At 48.3% G+C, this 14425-nt stretch overlaps 1 protein-coding gene across 5 annotated transcripts in view; it reads right to left on the minus strand.

The window, feature by feature from the left end:
* Positions 1–14425, minus strand: part of TRIM55 (tripartite motif containing 55) — a 114481-nt gene that overhangs the window by 58235 nt on the left and 41821 nt on the right. For all 5 annotated transcript variants that reach the window (XM_075584013.1, XM_075584012.1, XM_075584015.1 and 2 more), the window contains exon 5: positions 9357–9590. In XM_075584013.1, the coding sequence (XP_075440128.1) occupies positions 9357–9590 (234 nt within the window). The remainder of the gene's footprint in view (positions 1–9356; positions 9591–14425) is intronic.

The following is a 14425-nucleotide window of genomic DNA, read 5'->3' on the forward strand; positions in this document are numbered from 1 at the left end:
GGTTGCAGCAGCCCCGCGCTCTTCCCCGAGGCATTTAAGTTACATTTTGGGGGTCCGCTTGAGACCTCTGCCACCTCCACTTACCAGGGTTCTGTAGTCTTCTGGACACATCGCCATGGCAACGTGGGATCAAATGACGCGTTGCCATAGTAACGCACGTCAAATGACGCTGTGGGGGTCACGTGACGTCACATGACCCGCGGCATCATACGATGCTGCGTCACAGAGAAGGGAGGCTGCGAGCGCTGGGGCTGTCGCACAGGGGGGGCGCAGCTCCAAAACTTTGCGCACCCCTGTCTTAATATACACTTCTCACCATGTTATCAAGGGATTTGCATGATGTCTAATATTTTTTATTACATTTATTACAATCGCATTATCTTATTTGTGATATACCAGTGGTGTAGCTAGACGTTCGCGGACCCCTGGGCAAAGAACATTTCAGGGCCCCATTAATATTAACAGTAAATTAAAATTTTTCTCCCTCCCCCATCCACTCCCTAATCCTCTATCTCATCATCCCTCCTCATCTCTCCCCATCCCTTCTCATCATCATGCCTCATCATCATCATCTCTCCCCCTCCTCCTCCTACTCATCATCTCTCCCCCTCCTCCTCCTACTCATCTCTCCCCTCATCATCCCCCTCATCTCTCCGCATCCCTTCTCATCATCATGCCTCATCATCATCATCTCTCCCCCTCCTCCTCCTACTCATCATCAATCCCACTCATCATCCCTCCCCCTCCTCCTCATCCCTCCCCCTCCTCCTCATCCCCATCATCTCTCCCCCCCTCATCTCTCTCCCTCCTCATCAGCTCTCTCCCTATCATCACCTGCTCTCCCCCTCGTCGTTCTCCCCCTCCTTAGGGTGACCAGAATTTCAAATATAAAAAACTGGGACACATGTGCACCCCCCTCTTGTTTGCTTTCTTCCCTTCCCCCCATCCTCACTCTCTCCCTCCTCCCATCCGCTCTCTCCTCCCACCTTCTCTCTCCTCCCCACCCTCTCCTTCCTCCCGTCCCATATATACACACACAAACCCTACACCATATACACACATACCAAACATGCAACATTAGTGTAACACACACACACACACACACACACACACACACACACACACACACACACACACACACACTAACCATATACAAATACACATTTATATTCAATATATCAAAAAACACTAAATATACAACAGAGATATGCACATAATGCATGAAACACACATGCATTACAAATACACACAATTACCAACACACACACACACACACACACACACACACACACACACACACACACACACACACACACACACACACACACACACTTACCCACACACTTACCCACACAGACACACACTTACCAACACATCAACAGACACACGGAACCAGGAGATCTAGAGGAGCAGCTATGGAAAGCTCTGCAGCACCACCTGCTGCCCGGAAGTGGTTAAGCAGCCCTTTTCTCCTCCCCTCGTCCTCCCCCCTCCTCCCTTCTACTGGCTACAGCTGTTCTGTGATCAGCTCCACACTCCGCAGCCAGCATCCCCCGCTCGACTCCTACCCTCCCAAGCCTGTCTATACTGTCCATTTAGTGTTAAGGCATCGCACGTAGTATGGTGTGACACCGGGACCTCCTCTAACACCTGCCCTGTTTGGGGCAGGGTGGCTAATCCCTCCCCAGGTAAATAAGAGGCTCCTAACCCAAATTTAGTATGACCATTCCAGGATGTAGCATGCTCCCCAATGAGTGAGGCGGTGTCCGCCTTACCCCATCAGGGCTTCAAGCCCTTGGGGGGCCTAGTCAGGGAATGACCGAGATGCAAGATGCGGGGGAAGATGTCATTTTGGACGTGTGAGAAGTACCTCTCTTGCAAAAGATGGAATCAGGTACCTGGCCCGCCAAATAAATGATGAACGGCTCCATGTCTCCGTATCGTTATTGGGGGGAAAGGGGGTTTCTGCAGGGAATACTACCTGCCCCCGGCGGCTACCCTGCAGGATAGAGGCACCGCACGAGGAATCACCTATATGTCCCGTTGCTATTCCCACTACCACCGCAGAGACTCAGGTTTCCTGGCCTACAGCAGGTGAGCTACACAGCACCCGAGCACACGTAACAGATAGATCTCCTGTGAGAGGGGGGGGGGGGAGGGTGTACATATGTAACCCCTTTTCCCTCACCCTAAGGGAGATTCGGTTCTGGTTACCGAGTGTAGTGCTGCTCACCTGTTAGGCTCTCAGGAGTCTGAGCTTCCGTCGGTGTTAGTGGGCTGAACAGGACAGGCTTTCGGATCTGTAGCTCTTAGTTCTTCAGTGCAGCGCCTCCATTCCAATAGGACCTATCATGGATAGGTGCAGGCCCTGCAGGAAATCTTCTTTCCCTCCCCCTGAAAGATTGCAGCCTCAGGCAGGAGTAAAACATAACTTGATTGTCTTTATTGTCAGCATGGTGTAGACATCTCTTGGTCCCTGGAGCCAACACAAGGGGCTTGAGGCCCCAGGAGTCTCTCCTTAGCTCCCATACTCCCTCATGGTGTATGGAGTAGATGCTTCCACTCCCCTGCGGGATGGAAGGCCTGACACCAGGTCACTGGCTAAGGATAGGATACATCCCAGTCCCCCTGAGGGGAGAGGATAGGACACACCACTCTCACTGAGCAGTAAGAGAGACCGAGAACACTACATTTGGAACAGCAGCCCCCATTGTTACCAGGGGGGGGGGGGGGGGGGTCCCAGGTCTTAGCCCCAGTTATGGGCAGTACCTCGGCCTTGGGCCCACCCCCCCTGTCACTACTAGGAAGTTGTTTACTGCAGCAGGGGCAGAGATTAACCCAACACTTTAACCCTCAACGTGCCATCCTGAGGGAGACAGTCTCCAGCTGATGTTCCGGTGGCGCCAACTGTTCCGTGAAACCCGGAAGTGACGTATCGGCATCCAGTCTGCAGTACAGGAGATACCGGTGGAGAAGTCAGACGTGCAGGAGGTCCACGAGGTCGCGACTCGGCGTTCCATCTTTAAACCTGTTACCCACGCCTGTTTGAATCTGGTATCTTGTAAGCCTTGCATTTTACCATTTCCGGATAAATTTTGATTTGGCTTTTTTATTCCTGGCTCTGTTGTCTCTCTTCTGGGATACTATTCTCCCTAATTTTATGCTGTTTATGGATTATATTCCCTAATCTAGCACCCTGTTGCTCCTTGGAGCCCTACCGTTTATATGTTGCTTTATATGCAGTATACACTATGGTAGTTTGTATATATTTTTTCAGGTATTGACGCTCCCCTGGTTCCGTTCCATTAACCCAACACTGCCTGTGCTGATACCAGGACATACGTGTTAGATATATATATGTATATATAAATGTTTTGTAGTAACCAATTTCTCTGCCACCAGCACAGGAACTGGCCACGTATATTAATACTTAAACATTTTAAATGTGAATGAAATTTTCACATTTTGAAGGTTTCAATGCTGGATGTAAGTTTCCAGCGTTCCTTATATAGCCTGGAGCTCCCGTGGCTCCTGGAGACCCCCCTTCCCTGGAGCAGCTCGATCGCGGGTATTGAAAAACCCGACGGCTGCTTCCAAGGGTGGGGGCTGGAGCAGGGAGCAGCGCGGCTTCTCCTGCCTGCGGCCGGTTGCCGGGGACGCGATCGGGCCGTTGCTAAGGCCGCGATCGCATCTCTAAGGTCCCGGCGGCCGCAGAGCAGGGCGCCGCCATTGAGGACCGTCTCGCGCATGCGCAGTGGACGCGTAGGCGCAGGGAAAGCCCCAGAGCTAGGGATAGCTCACGCGAGCATAGGGACAGCTCAGGGAGAAGAGAGAAAGCTTGGGGAAGCTTGCGCACGCGCAGTGGAGGGTAAGGAAAGCCCGCGAACCCCTAGCCTACCAGGGAAGGCTCTGAGCTGGGACTACATATCCCATGAGCCTCTGTATGCCCCATGTGACACCAGGGAGCCAATAGGGCTTAGGGAGCTCCTGGGGAAAAGGATACATTTCACGGGCAGAGAGCTGCGTAGTGAGTTAGGAAGAAGTCAGAGGAAGGAACAGACAAGGGAAGGAGGTAGGGTGCAGGAGAGAGGGACTCCCCTGTATTAGGCCAGCACCCCCTTGGTCCAAGATAGCTCTGATGTTACCCTAAGACAGGAGTGTTGCCAGGGACTGCCTTAGAGTAAGGGACCCTGTCACTCCAGTAGTTAGAAGTCAGTTACTAGTGGGTAATTGGTTAGGGAGATCCTAGAGAGGGATGCGGCCCTAGTTTAGAGTGCTGCACTGTCAGAGTCACAGCGGGCATTGCTGTGAGGTCTGACAGGCAGGCACCGTGTTTAGCAGCACGTTGGCTGTTAGAGTTAGTGAGGCTTAGGGATGTGGGTAGTTAGGGGAGTGGGACAGGTCCTGACCCCTTAGGCCCATAGGAGTATCCCAAGCCAACATAGGTTGCTGTATCATAGGGACGGCCTATAGTGCAGCACGTGCCCCTTATGTAGGTAGGGACACAGAGAAGTATCGTTGTTCCCGTGAAGCGGTTGGACCCACATTGGGGTCCACAGAGACTGTTCCGGAGTGGGACCGCTCGAGCGGTCCACGTACAAGGAGAGCAGTGGAGGATCAGAAGGAGGCATCGCCCGACTGATCCTTTGAGAAGACTGTTGCGGACCCGAGCACCGGAGTGCTCGGCAGGTATTATACCAACACATGTGCACCAACAGGCCTAGAGGTTTTAGTGACTGCGCAGTCACCCATTGACTATCTCCGTAGGAGTACGGGACATTGGGTGTGGGGGTTTCACTGGACACTGGGTGGGATCACCTAGTGTTGGGGAAACGTCCTGCGAGACGTCACGGGTAGTGTCTCCTCGTGAGAGGGACACAGGTTATGAGGTTATGTATATGTGATGATATTCTCCATGCATATTAGTAAAGCCATTAGTTATTATAATAGCACTGTGTGTGTGGTTTCTGATTGGGTTCCTATGTAGGGTCATTCTACACTTCCCTAGAATCCTACATAGGTGGAGGCGCTGAAACAAGAAACGTTCCAGAGGATTCACCCCAGGCTCTCATTAGCGGAGGCTCAGACTTCCTGTGAGCCTGCAGGTATACGCACCACACCGGTAACACCACATGTTCTACTCACCCACACTATATATGAGATTGGGTGGGGTGGAATACCCGTTACATCTGGAGGCGCTGCTGAGATACCACCTGGGGTGCCCTGTCCACTTTTTTTCTAAATTGTCCCGTCCCTATTTTTGTCGCCATGTTTGTGAAGTCAGGAGACGAGGTCCTTGCCTGGGCTTTGCGGCAGTATATGGAACCTGGCCAGGTAGTGGCGGTAGGAGGCATTCCCGCTCTTATACCCGCGGTTAAAGTCCGGGAGTATATGTGTAAAATTCCTGGGTGGCCGTGGGCATGTGTCTTAGAGGAGGAACAAGATCCCACGTCCACATGGAAAACCATTCTGTTTGTTGTAACTCACACTGAGGATATATGCCTGGCAGAGGCACCGTCCGCGCTGTTAATGCCCGGGGGCCCCTCAGAAGGGTACCCCCTAGTCTATGCCGACCCAGCAAAATGGCGTCTCCCGCCAAATCAGGAGAGCGCACGTGCTGCTGACTGCAAGCCTGCACAGAAAGATGTCGCAACATTCTGTCTGGGTTTGGCGCGAAAATCAGAGCCCCTCCCCTGTGATGTGAGTGACTCAGGGCAGAGCGAAAACCAATCCCTTGTAAAAAGTGCCCTTCCTTTAGATTCCACCAGGGGGAGCAAGCACGGTTATCTTCAACCATACGTGGACGCTGTGATAGACACTCTGATCTCTGAGGATGAGATGATGCATGAGGATGAGATAGACTGTCAGGGGATACACCCTAATGTGTATGTGCCCTGGCGAGCGCCAGGAATAGATCTCCTTATGCTACTGTGTCCCTGCTTGCAAGAAGCCTTTAGCGAGGGAGCTACTTTGTCCCAGTTACCCTTGGACTTCAAGACCACTGAGGTGGATGGGGAACCATGCATACAATGCTTTAGTCCCACCTGTGACTGTCATAGAGGTGCACTGGCGTGGGAACCTAGATGTGATTGCTGCGGTGCAATTTTCTTGACACCTATTGTACCCCAGCCTACAGAGCCAGCTAAGGAGCTAAGTGAACCCTTGGCGGAGAAGAGCGCGACTGCAGTGGAGGTACCGGAGCACGCCAGCTTCGTACCCACAACCACTGGCTGCATTTCAGAAGAATCTGGTGACTACCTTGCGGAGGATTCGATCATGATATCTACCGGGGAAAAGGTGGAAGTCCCATCGGTGGCGATGCGCCTACCGGCGAACCACCCCAGCGGTGATGCAGAGGATACAGAGTCTGCTGTGGGTCCGTGTACCCTGGAAGAGGTGTATTCCGATGTTGCGGACCCTGCTGTGGGCCCGTGTGCCCTACAATGGTCAGTCCGACCTACTACAGAGGTACCATCGGTCCTAGGCGTGGGACCAGTACCTACAGACGACAAGGGTGAGTCGACTGCCCCAGGGGTGTCGGGGGTGAGCCTCCAGTTGACCGCGGAGCATGATGGCTCCTTAAGTCTGGTTGCCCGGGCGAAGGGCTCCCCTCTGCATCGCGTCCTGGTGGAGGTGTCCTCATTAGAAGGTAGCTGTCCAGAGCAGAGAGTGGACCAGTGCCTACCGCCGATCCTTCCGGAAGAAGGGAAGCCCATCGTCAGCCAGCCGATTGGTAAGGAACCCCCTTGTTCCCCACAGACTCCGATGGAGGTGGCCGTGAAGAAGGCCAAAGCTGCGGTTCCTGAGCGGAGTGTGAGCCCGTGCGCTCCGACACAAGTGGTCCCAGGACTGGGATCCAACGCTCCCGAAGTTCGAGTCAGTGAGTGGACTGTCCCAGAAGAATTGGGGACAGGTCCCGATACCGCCAAGGTGGGAACTGACAGCGTCCCCGAGGACCTGTTGGCCACCGTGAATCACCGCAGGGGTAAGGTGTCTACTCTTTTCCCCCTGCCAGGTGAAACCGAGACATTGTCCAGTGCTCACTTCTCAGTGGAAGCCTCGCAAGTCCGTAGGGACAAGGACTGTGTAAAGGAAGATCCAGGGAGACTGGCCTTCTTTAAGCCCAAAAAGGAGCGTGCCATTCGCCAGGTAGTGGACCGCGGGAAAGGTCCTGGCCTCCTGGTCTACCGCATCCCTGCCGTGGATGACCGGGTAAAGGTCTGCTTCAGAGACACTGTGCTACTCCTTCCACCAGGGGGAGGAAGTAGCGAAGAGCCAGTAACTGTCGCTTTACAGTGTGCTCTCCAAGAAATGTTTCTAGGGGAGGCTCACGGACGCAAAAGTGAGGTACCCCCACATGTTCAGTTCGGGGCACCCCACAAATGGTCTCAGCACGCTTCGGTTAATTGGGGTGAAGTGCAATGTAACCTGAAGTGTAAATTTGACATGTGTTGTGTATTCTGTGTACTGCATTTTCACAATGTAATGTTTGTGCAAGATAACAACTGCTATCCAAGCGAGGACGTTGGAGTTCCACCAGGGGGAGAATATAGCCTGGAGCTCCCGTGGCTCCTGGAGACCCCCCTTCCCTGGAGCAGCTCGATCGCGGGTATTGAAAAACCCGACGGCTGCTTCCAAGGGTGGGGGCTGGAGCAGGGAGCAGCGCGGCTTCTCCTGCCTGCGGCCGGTTGCCGGGGACGCGATCGGGCCGTTGCTAAGGCCGCGATCGCATCTCTAAGGTCCCGGCGGCCGCAGAGCAGGGCGCCGCCATTGAGGACCGTCTCGCGCATGCGCAGTGGACGCGTAGGCGCAGGGAAAGCCCCAGAGCTAGGGATAGCTCGCGCGAGCATAGGAACAGCTCAGGAAGAAGAGAGAAAGCCCGGGGAAGCTTGCGCACGCGCAGTGGAGGGTAAGGAAAGCCCGCGAACCCCTAGCCTACCAGGGAAGGCTCTGAGCTGGGACTACATATCCCATGAGCCTCTGTATGCCCCATGTGACACCAGGGAGCCAATAGGGCTTAGGGAGCTCCTGGGGAAAAGGATACATTTCGCGGGCAGAGAGCTGCGTAGTGAGTTAGGAAGAAGTCAGAGGAAGGAACAGACAAGGGAAGGAGGTAAGGTGCAGGAGAGAGGGACTCCCCTGTATTAGGCCAGCACCCCCTTGGTCCAAGATAGCTCTGATGTTACCCTAAGATAGGAGTGTTGCCAGGGACTGCCTTAGAGTAAGGGACCCTGTCACTCCAGTAGTTAGAAGTCAGTTACTAGTGGGTAATTGGTTAGGGAGATCCTAGAGAGGGACGCGGCCCTAGTTTAGAGTGCTGCACTGTCAGAGTCACAGCGGGCATTGCTGTGAGGTCTGACAGGCAGGCACCGTGTTTAGCAGCACGTTGGCTGTTAGAGTTAGTGAGGCTTAGGGATGTGGGTAGTTAGGGGAGTGGGACAGGTCCTGACCCCTTAGGCCCATAGGAGTATCCCAAGCCACCATAGGTTGCTGTATCATAGGGACGGCCTATAGTGCAGCACGTGCCCCTTATGTAGGTAGGGACACAGAGAAGTATCGTTGTTCCCGTGAAGCGGTTGGACCCACATTGGGGTCCACAGAGACTGTTCCGGAGTGGGACCGCTCGAGCGGTCCACGTACAAGGAGAGCAGTGGAGGATCAGAAGGAGGCATCGCCCGACTGATCCTTTGAGAAGACTGTTGCGGACCCGAGCACCGGAGTGCTCGGCAGGTATTATACCAACACATGTGCACCAACAGGCCTAGAGGTTTTAGTGACTGCGCAGTCACCCATTGACTATCTCCGTAGGAGTACGGGACATTGGGTGTGGGGGTTTCACTGGACACTGGGTGGGATCACCTAGTGTTGGGGAAACGTCCTGCGAGACGTCACGGGTAGTGTCTCCTCGTGAGAGGGACACAGGTTATGAGGTTATGTAAATGTGATGATATTCTCCATGCATATTAGTAAAGCCATTAGTTATTATAATAGCACTGTGTGTGTGGTTTCTGATTGGGTTCCTATGTAGGGTCTTTCTACACTTCCCTAGAATTCTACATAGGTGGAGGCGCTGAAACAAGAAACGTTCCAGAGGATTCACCCCAGGCTCTCATTAGCGGAGGCTCAGACTTCCTGTGAGCCTGCAGGTATACGCACCACACCGGTAACACCACATGTTCTACTCACCCGTAACACCACATGTTCTACTCACCCACACTATATATGAGATTGGGTGGGGTGGAATACCCATTACACTTACGTACTATTTTAACTCATCACACGTGAAAAATTACATTCATTTATTAAAGGATTTCAATGTTGGCTTAACTAAATATGAATTGACGTCAGAGGCGTACCTGCAAGAATACTGCCATTTCTCTTTCATCCATGAACTGAATTCCTGATTCAACGAGCTTTGAAACGGTCTCCATGTGTTCCCCATATTTCTTCATTAAAGACCGGACATGCTCAAGTCTCTCCTCTTGGTCTCTAGTAATAACCTGGGTCAGTTCACTTTTTCTTTCTTCAAGAACGGCGTATAAACAATCAAATCTTTCACACAGCTGTTCTTTCTGTCTTCTAGAGTTTTCCTGAGAGGCAAAATATGATATGTAAAAGGTCGTAGTGTTTAATGCTCTGACACACATTAAATATAATGACAAATTGTGTAAGTCACAGTTAACAAGGCATTAACTTCCATCTCTTTAATGGAAGTAGATTTATCTTTAACTGTTGTAACTCTATTAAATACCCTGCTTGAACTCTGTTAAATAGTAGGATAAGATTCCAAGGCCTAGATTTAGTAAACATTCATGTTGATATCTCTGTGCGTTAATGATAAAAAATAGATTTTGTTACTGAAGTATTTATTAAAGTATGTATAATCCAAGAGAGGAAAAACAAAAATATATACAGTGTGTGTGTGTATATATATATATATATATATATATATATTTATATATATATATATATATATTACACACAGCAGGGGTCCCTGGCAGTCCCATTCAGCTGTTAATCCGATGGGCCATTAGTCTGTCTGCAGAAATGTCACTGAAATGTTGCAGCATGTACCCAGCATGTACCCAGCATGTACCCAGCATGTACCCAGCATGTACCTGGGTCTTGTTGGTGATAGCCCCAGATTTGTTTTAGAATACTCGTCGGCACTACAGTTTGCATTTTTGTTCGAACAAATTGAGATTGCAGAAATATATTTTTGAAATTTACTGAGCATTACGTATCCATAAGTGGGTTGCGATATTCCATCTAATTTGCATGCACCCAAAAAGCGGTAACCCTGTGTTAAATAACAGTAGCGATACAAATAAGCATTAACTAATAGAAATCAACATTTATCAGCGCAAGAAACCTTTCGTAAATATAACGGTCAGAATAAAAAATATATATTTTTACTATTAACGTACAGGGATATCAAAGTCAAAGGTTAGGAAATCTAGGCCTAAAATGGGTTTGCAGTAACGGACAGTTATCAACATTTTATTAATAAATGATGCTATTAAACCTTTGGCCCATAGACACATTAAGGATCTTATTGAGATTAAAAGCCCCAACCACTTGCTATCATTGTAACATATTTCCAGAGGGTATTATGTTAAATATTTGAAACGTGTATGGTATTGTGTGCCATTTATTTCATTTAAAGTGTTCACCTGACCCCATTTAAAAACCAATAGACCTTCACATTTAAATCCAATAAACATTCACTTTGCTTTCATTACATCAAATATAGCCAGCTCATAGTCACGTCAACATTGGAGGTAATGAGCCGAGTTGAAATGTGACCAAGTGACTGGTACATTTCATTATCCCCCATCTTACACACAGAGAATTTTGTTTTCAAGAGAAAGATGATTGGTTTTACCTTATACTTAAATGAGAATGCTCTTTCAAAAGGCCAGCTCAGAAATAATCAATCACCTATGGGGTCATTAGCAGAATTGCATCCATAAATTTAATGATGCTGCATTTTTATGGCTGTTGACAAGATAGGCTATTTAAACCTTAGAGTTTTTTGTTTTTTTTTAAACCATAGTAATGCTATGAATGATTAAACTTTAGAGTAGTGGTTGGCTGAATTTGTCTTACACTGGTAAAATCTGACAAATATCACGCTCTTTCGTCCTGTAAATATAATTTCTACAGGTTACCCGTCATAAACAAAATGTTGTACGAATGTTTATCTTTAGTCTATTTTTAGAGTGCCATCCATGTACATAGTGCTTTCCAGCAGTAACACAGATGAGATAATAGGAATAAGCGCTTCATACATAAGGACATTAGGGAAAAAAGAGTCCCTTGCCTGGAGAGCTTACAATCTAAGTGGTAAGTAGGGAGAACTTACAGAGAAGTAAGGAAGTTGTTATGGTAAGCGTGTATACTAGGCATAATGGCAAAAGTATGTGAGATGTATAGTATCAGCCAATGGAGCAACTCAAATGCTTCATTAAAGAGGTGTGTTTTAAGATGGGCCTTAAAGGTGGAGAGAGAGGGTGCCAGTCAGATATTGAGGGGAAGGACATTCTAGAGGTGTGGGACAGTCCGTGAGAATGGTTTAAGGCGGGACACAAAGGGGTAGACAGAAGACATCCTTGAGCAGGAAGCGACCCCCCCCCCCCCCCCCAGCCATAGGCTGGGGGATTTCATGCCTGGCAGCCTCCCTGGTCATGCAAGAGTCGAGCAGATGTATAGTGAGAAATTAGGGCTGAGATCTAAGGAGGGGAGGAAGAGTGTATAGTCTTAAAAGATTAAAAGAGAGGAGAATTTTGTAGGTAACACAGGATTTGATAGGAAGCCAGGAGAGGGATTTCAGCAGGGGAGACGCTGAGACAAATTTAGGAGAGAGCAGCAGCACTTAAGATTGTAGGGGAGACAGGTGAGAGGCCGGAAGGCCGGACAGCAGGAGGTTACAGTAGTTGAGATTGGAGCGAATATGGACTTGCGTTAGAGTTTTAGCAGTAGAGCGACAGAGGAAAGTATTGAAATGTAGTATTTGTTCTTTGGGTCGTGCAAAATGTGCAGTTCGCCTGGTTTCATTCATGTAAAAAGGAATGATTTCATTGCAACTTAATATTTACAAATTGATAGCTGTTATCTGTATTGGCATTTCAAATGTTATTTGCTGTGTCAAATGTTATTTTCCCTGAAAAGAAGGCAATGAAGAAATGAAAAAAAAAAATCTCAGGTTCATTTAAAAATAAATAAATAAAAAAAACGTATTTTCTAACCCAAATTGATGTCTACATTAGTATCAGCATTCAGACTCCATATGAAGCCCCACATTGAAATGTAAATCGGGATCCAGTTTGGCAGAAATTAGCAGTAGTCCAGTGAAGAAGAGTTTTTCGAATCTTAAATCTGCTTTTTTGTTCACCAACATTTACAATGAAAAGCACTCTAACATTCAGGGGTAGTTTTTTTTTAACTGAAATATGTCAAAATAAAATACACCAAATAATCAGGATTGCTAAAAGAAAAATGTAAACATCAAATTCCCAACATCTACACACACCTCCTGGTTCACCTAATCATAGACACTTACACACTTTAACCTTGTTTACAGGACACTCATATCTGCACAAGGTCATGGTGTGTTTATGGAAAACATGCAACCCACGATGACCTAATTCTTCTGTACAAAGTGATCTTTCTAACCGCTTATCTAAGATACTGTAGTCATTAATTTCCACTCATGAGTTCCAAAAGTGTAAACAAGTAGGAAAAAATTAGCAAAACTAAACCCCCCCAGCATACAGTAACCTGTGTTTGAATTTTGATCAATGAACAAACAAGGGAACCATTTAATGAAGTGAGGATTCTCTTCTAGAACATTGAAATAAGCAGCAGATATCTGTGCAATGACAAATATTGTATTGTATTGTATGTCTTTATTTAAATATTGCACTGTAGGGCGTTTTGTGAATGTTTACAAATAATCAACGACCTTGTAGCATAAGACAACATTTCTCCAAAATTAGCATGGTGAGCTGCATACAGTAGGTAGATTTTCATGGGTCCAAACAGAAACCGCACATATGTGTATAGATACAGGCATACCCCGCTTTAAGTACACTCACTTTAAGTACACTCGCGAGTAAGTACATATCGCCCAATAGGCAAACGGCAGCTCACGCATGCGCCTGTCATCACGTCCTGAACAGCAGTACCGGCTCCCTACCTGTACCGAAGCTGTGCGCAAGCGGGGAGACTATAGAGCCTGTTACACATGTGTTATTTACACCAGTTATGCACGTATATGACGATTGCAGTACAGTACATGCATCGATAAGTGGGAAAAGGGGGTGCTTCACTTTAAGTACATTTTCACTTTACATACATGCTCCGGTCCCATTGCGTACGTTAATGCGGGGTATGCCTGTAAAGAAGTTGCCACAGTAAAAGAAATTCCTGTTGGGGATTTTCAACACATTGCTGAGATTTGCACGCTGTTTAATGTATACTATTAGTGATGCCTCCGGGATATTTAACTAAACATAGAAGTCGAGTAGTGCTGATTATTGCTGTCAATGCATAGCAGAACAATACATTGAGAGCACCCCATCACTTAAACAGAAAATAGTCAAAATTAATACCTGAACTATCTAAAGAATCACAAAATTCAGAAATGCAACTTGCAATAAATTAGGAAAATGTAATATTACACTTGTAAAATTCATTTGAGATAGTTGGCTTCCTTGAGTAGAGGACTAACCTACTACACCAGTGAATGTTCATTTTGTAATTGTATTGTCTTCATACCCCTTTGTACTGCATACCCCTTTGTTAGTGCTTTCTGAATAAATAATAATAATAATAATAATCTAAAGCAAAAGGTTGGACGTAAGGACAATGGCTGGGAATGACAAAGTAGATATTTTTATTACAAATTGGTGGGTCAATGTTTTCTTCTTAACTAGTATTTTATATTTACAGCAAATTTTCCTAGTGGCATTCCAGTGAGGAATGCTTCCTAAATGGTAAACCCAGATAAATCCAGATATGCTTCAAGAAGGACCACATGCAAAATCAATGCAGAAGTGTGGCATTCTGCCTAATGCTATAACCACACGGCAAATCAAAAGAAGAATACTTTCTTAAGGCCCACCATGGAAAGAAGCGAAGTAAGCACGATAGTCCTGTAGTGAATGTAATCTACACTACCGACACAGTTTATTGCACTGCGGCCAGTTCCGCAAGCCGGGAGATTTCCCGGCTTGCTAGTGGCCGCCCCTCGGCGTGCCGCGCGTCACCGACGCGCGGTCACGCGTCATCGGGAGCCTGCGCCCCCTGCACGCGCATCCAGGGCTCCCCGAGGGAGCCCTGGTGTCCCGCGATGTGGGGGATGGCGGCAGGGGGTTCCGGGGGACCCGGCGGACCCGGCAGCGGGAGGGAGAGCGCCCCGATC

The sequence above is a fragment of the Ascaphus truei genome, chromosome 2, assembly GCF_040206685.1.
Source record: "Ascaphus truei isolate aAscTru1 chromosome 2, aAscTru1.hap1, whole genome shotgun sequence".
Lineage (NCBI taxonomy): Eukaryota > Metazoa > Chordata > Amphibia > Anura > Ascaphidae > Ascaphus > Ascaphus truei.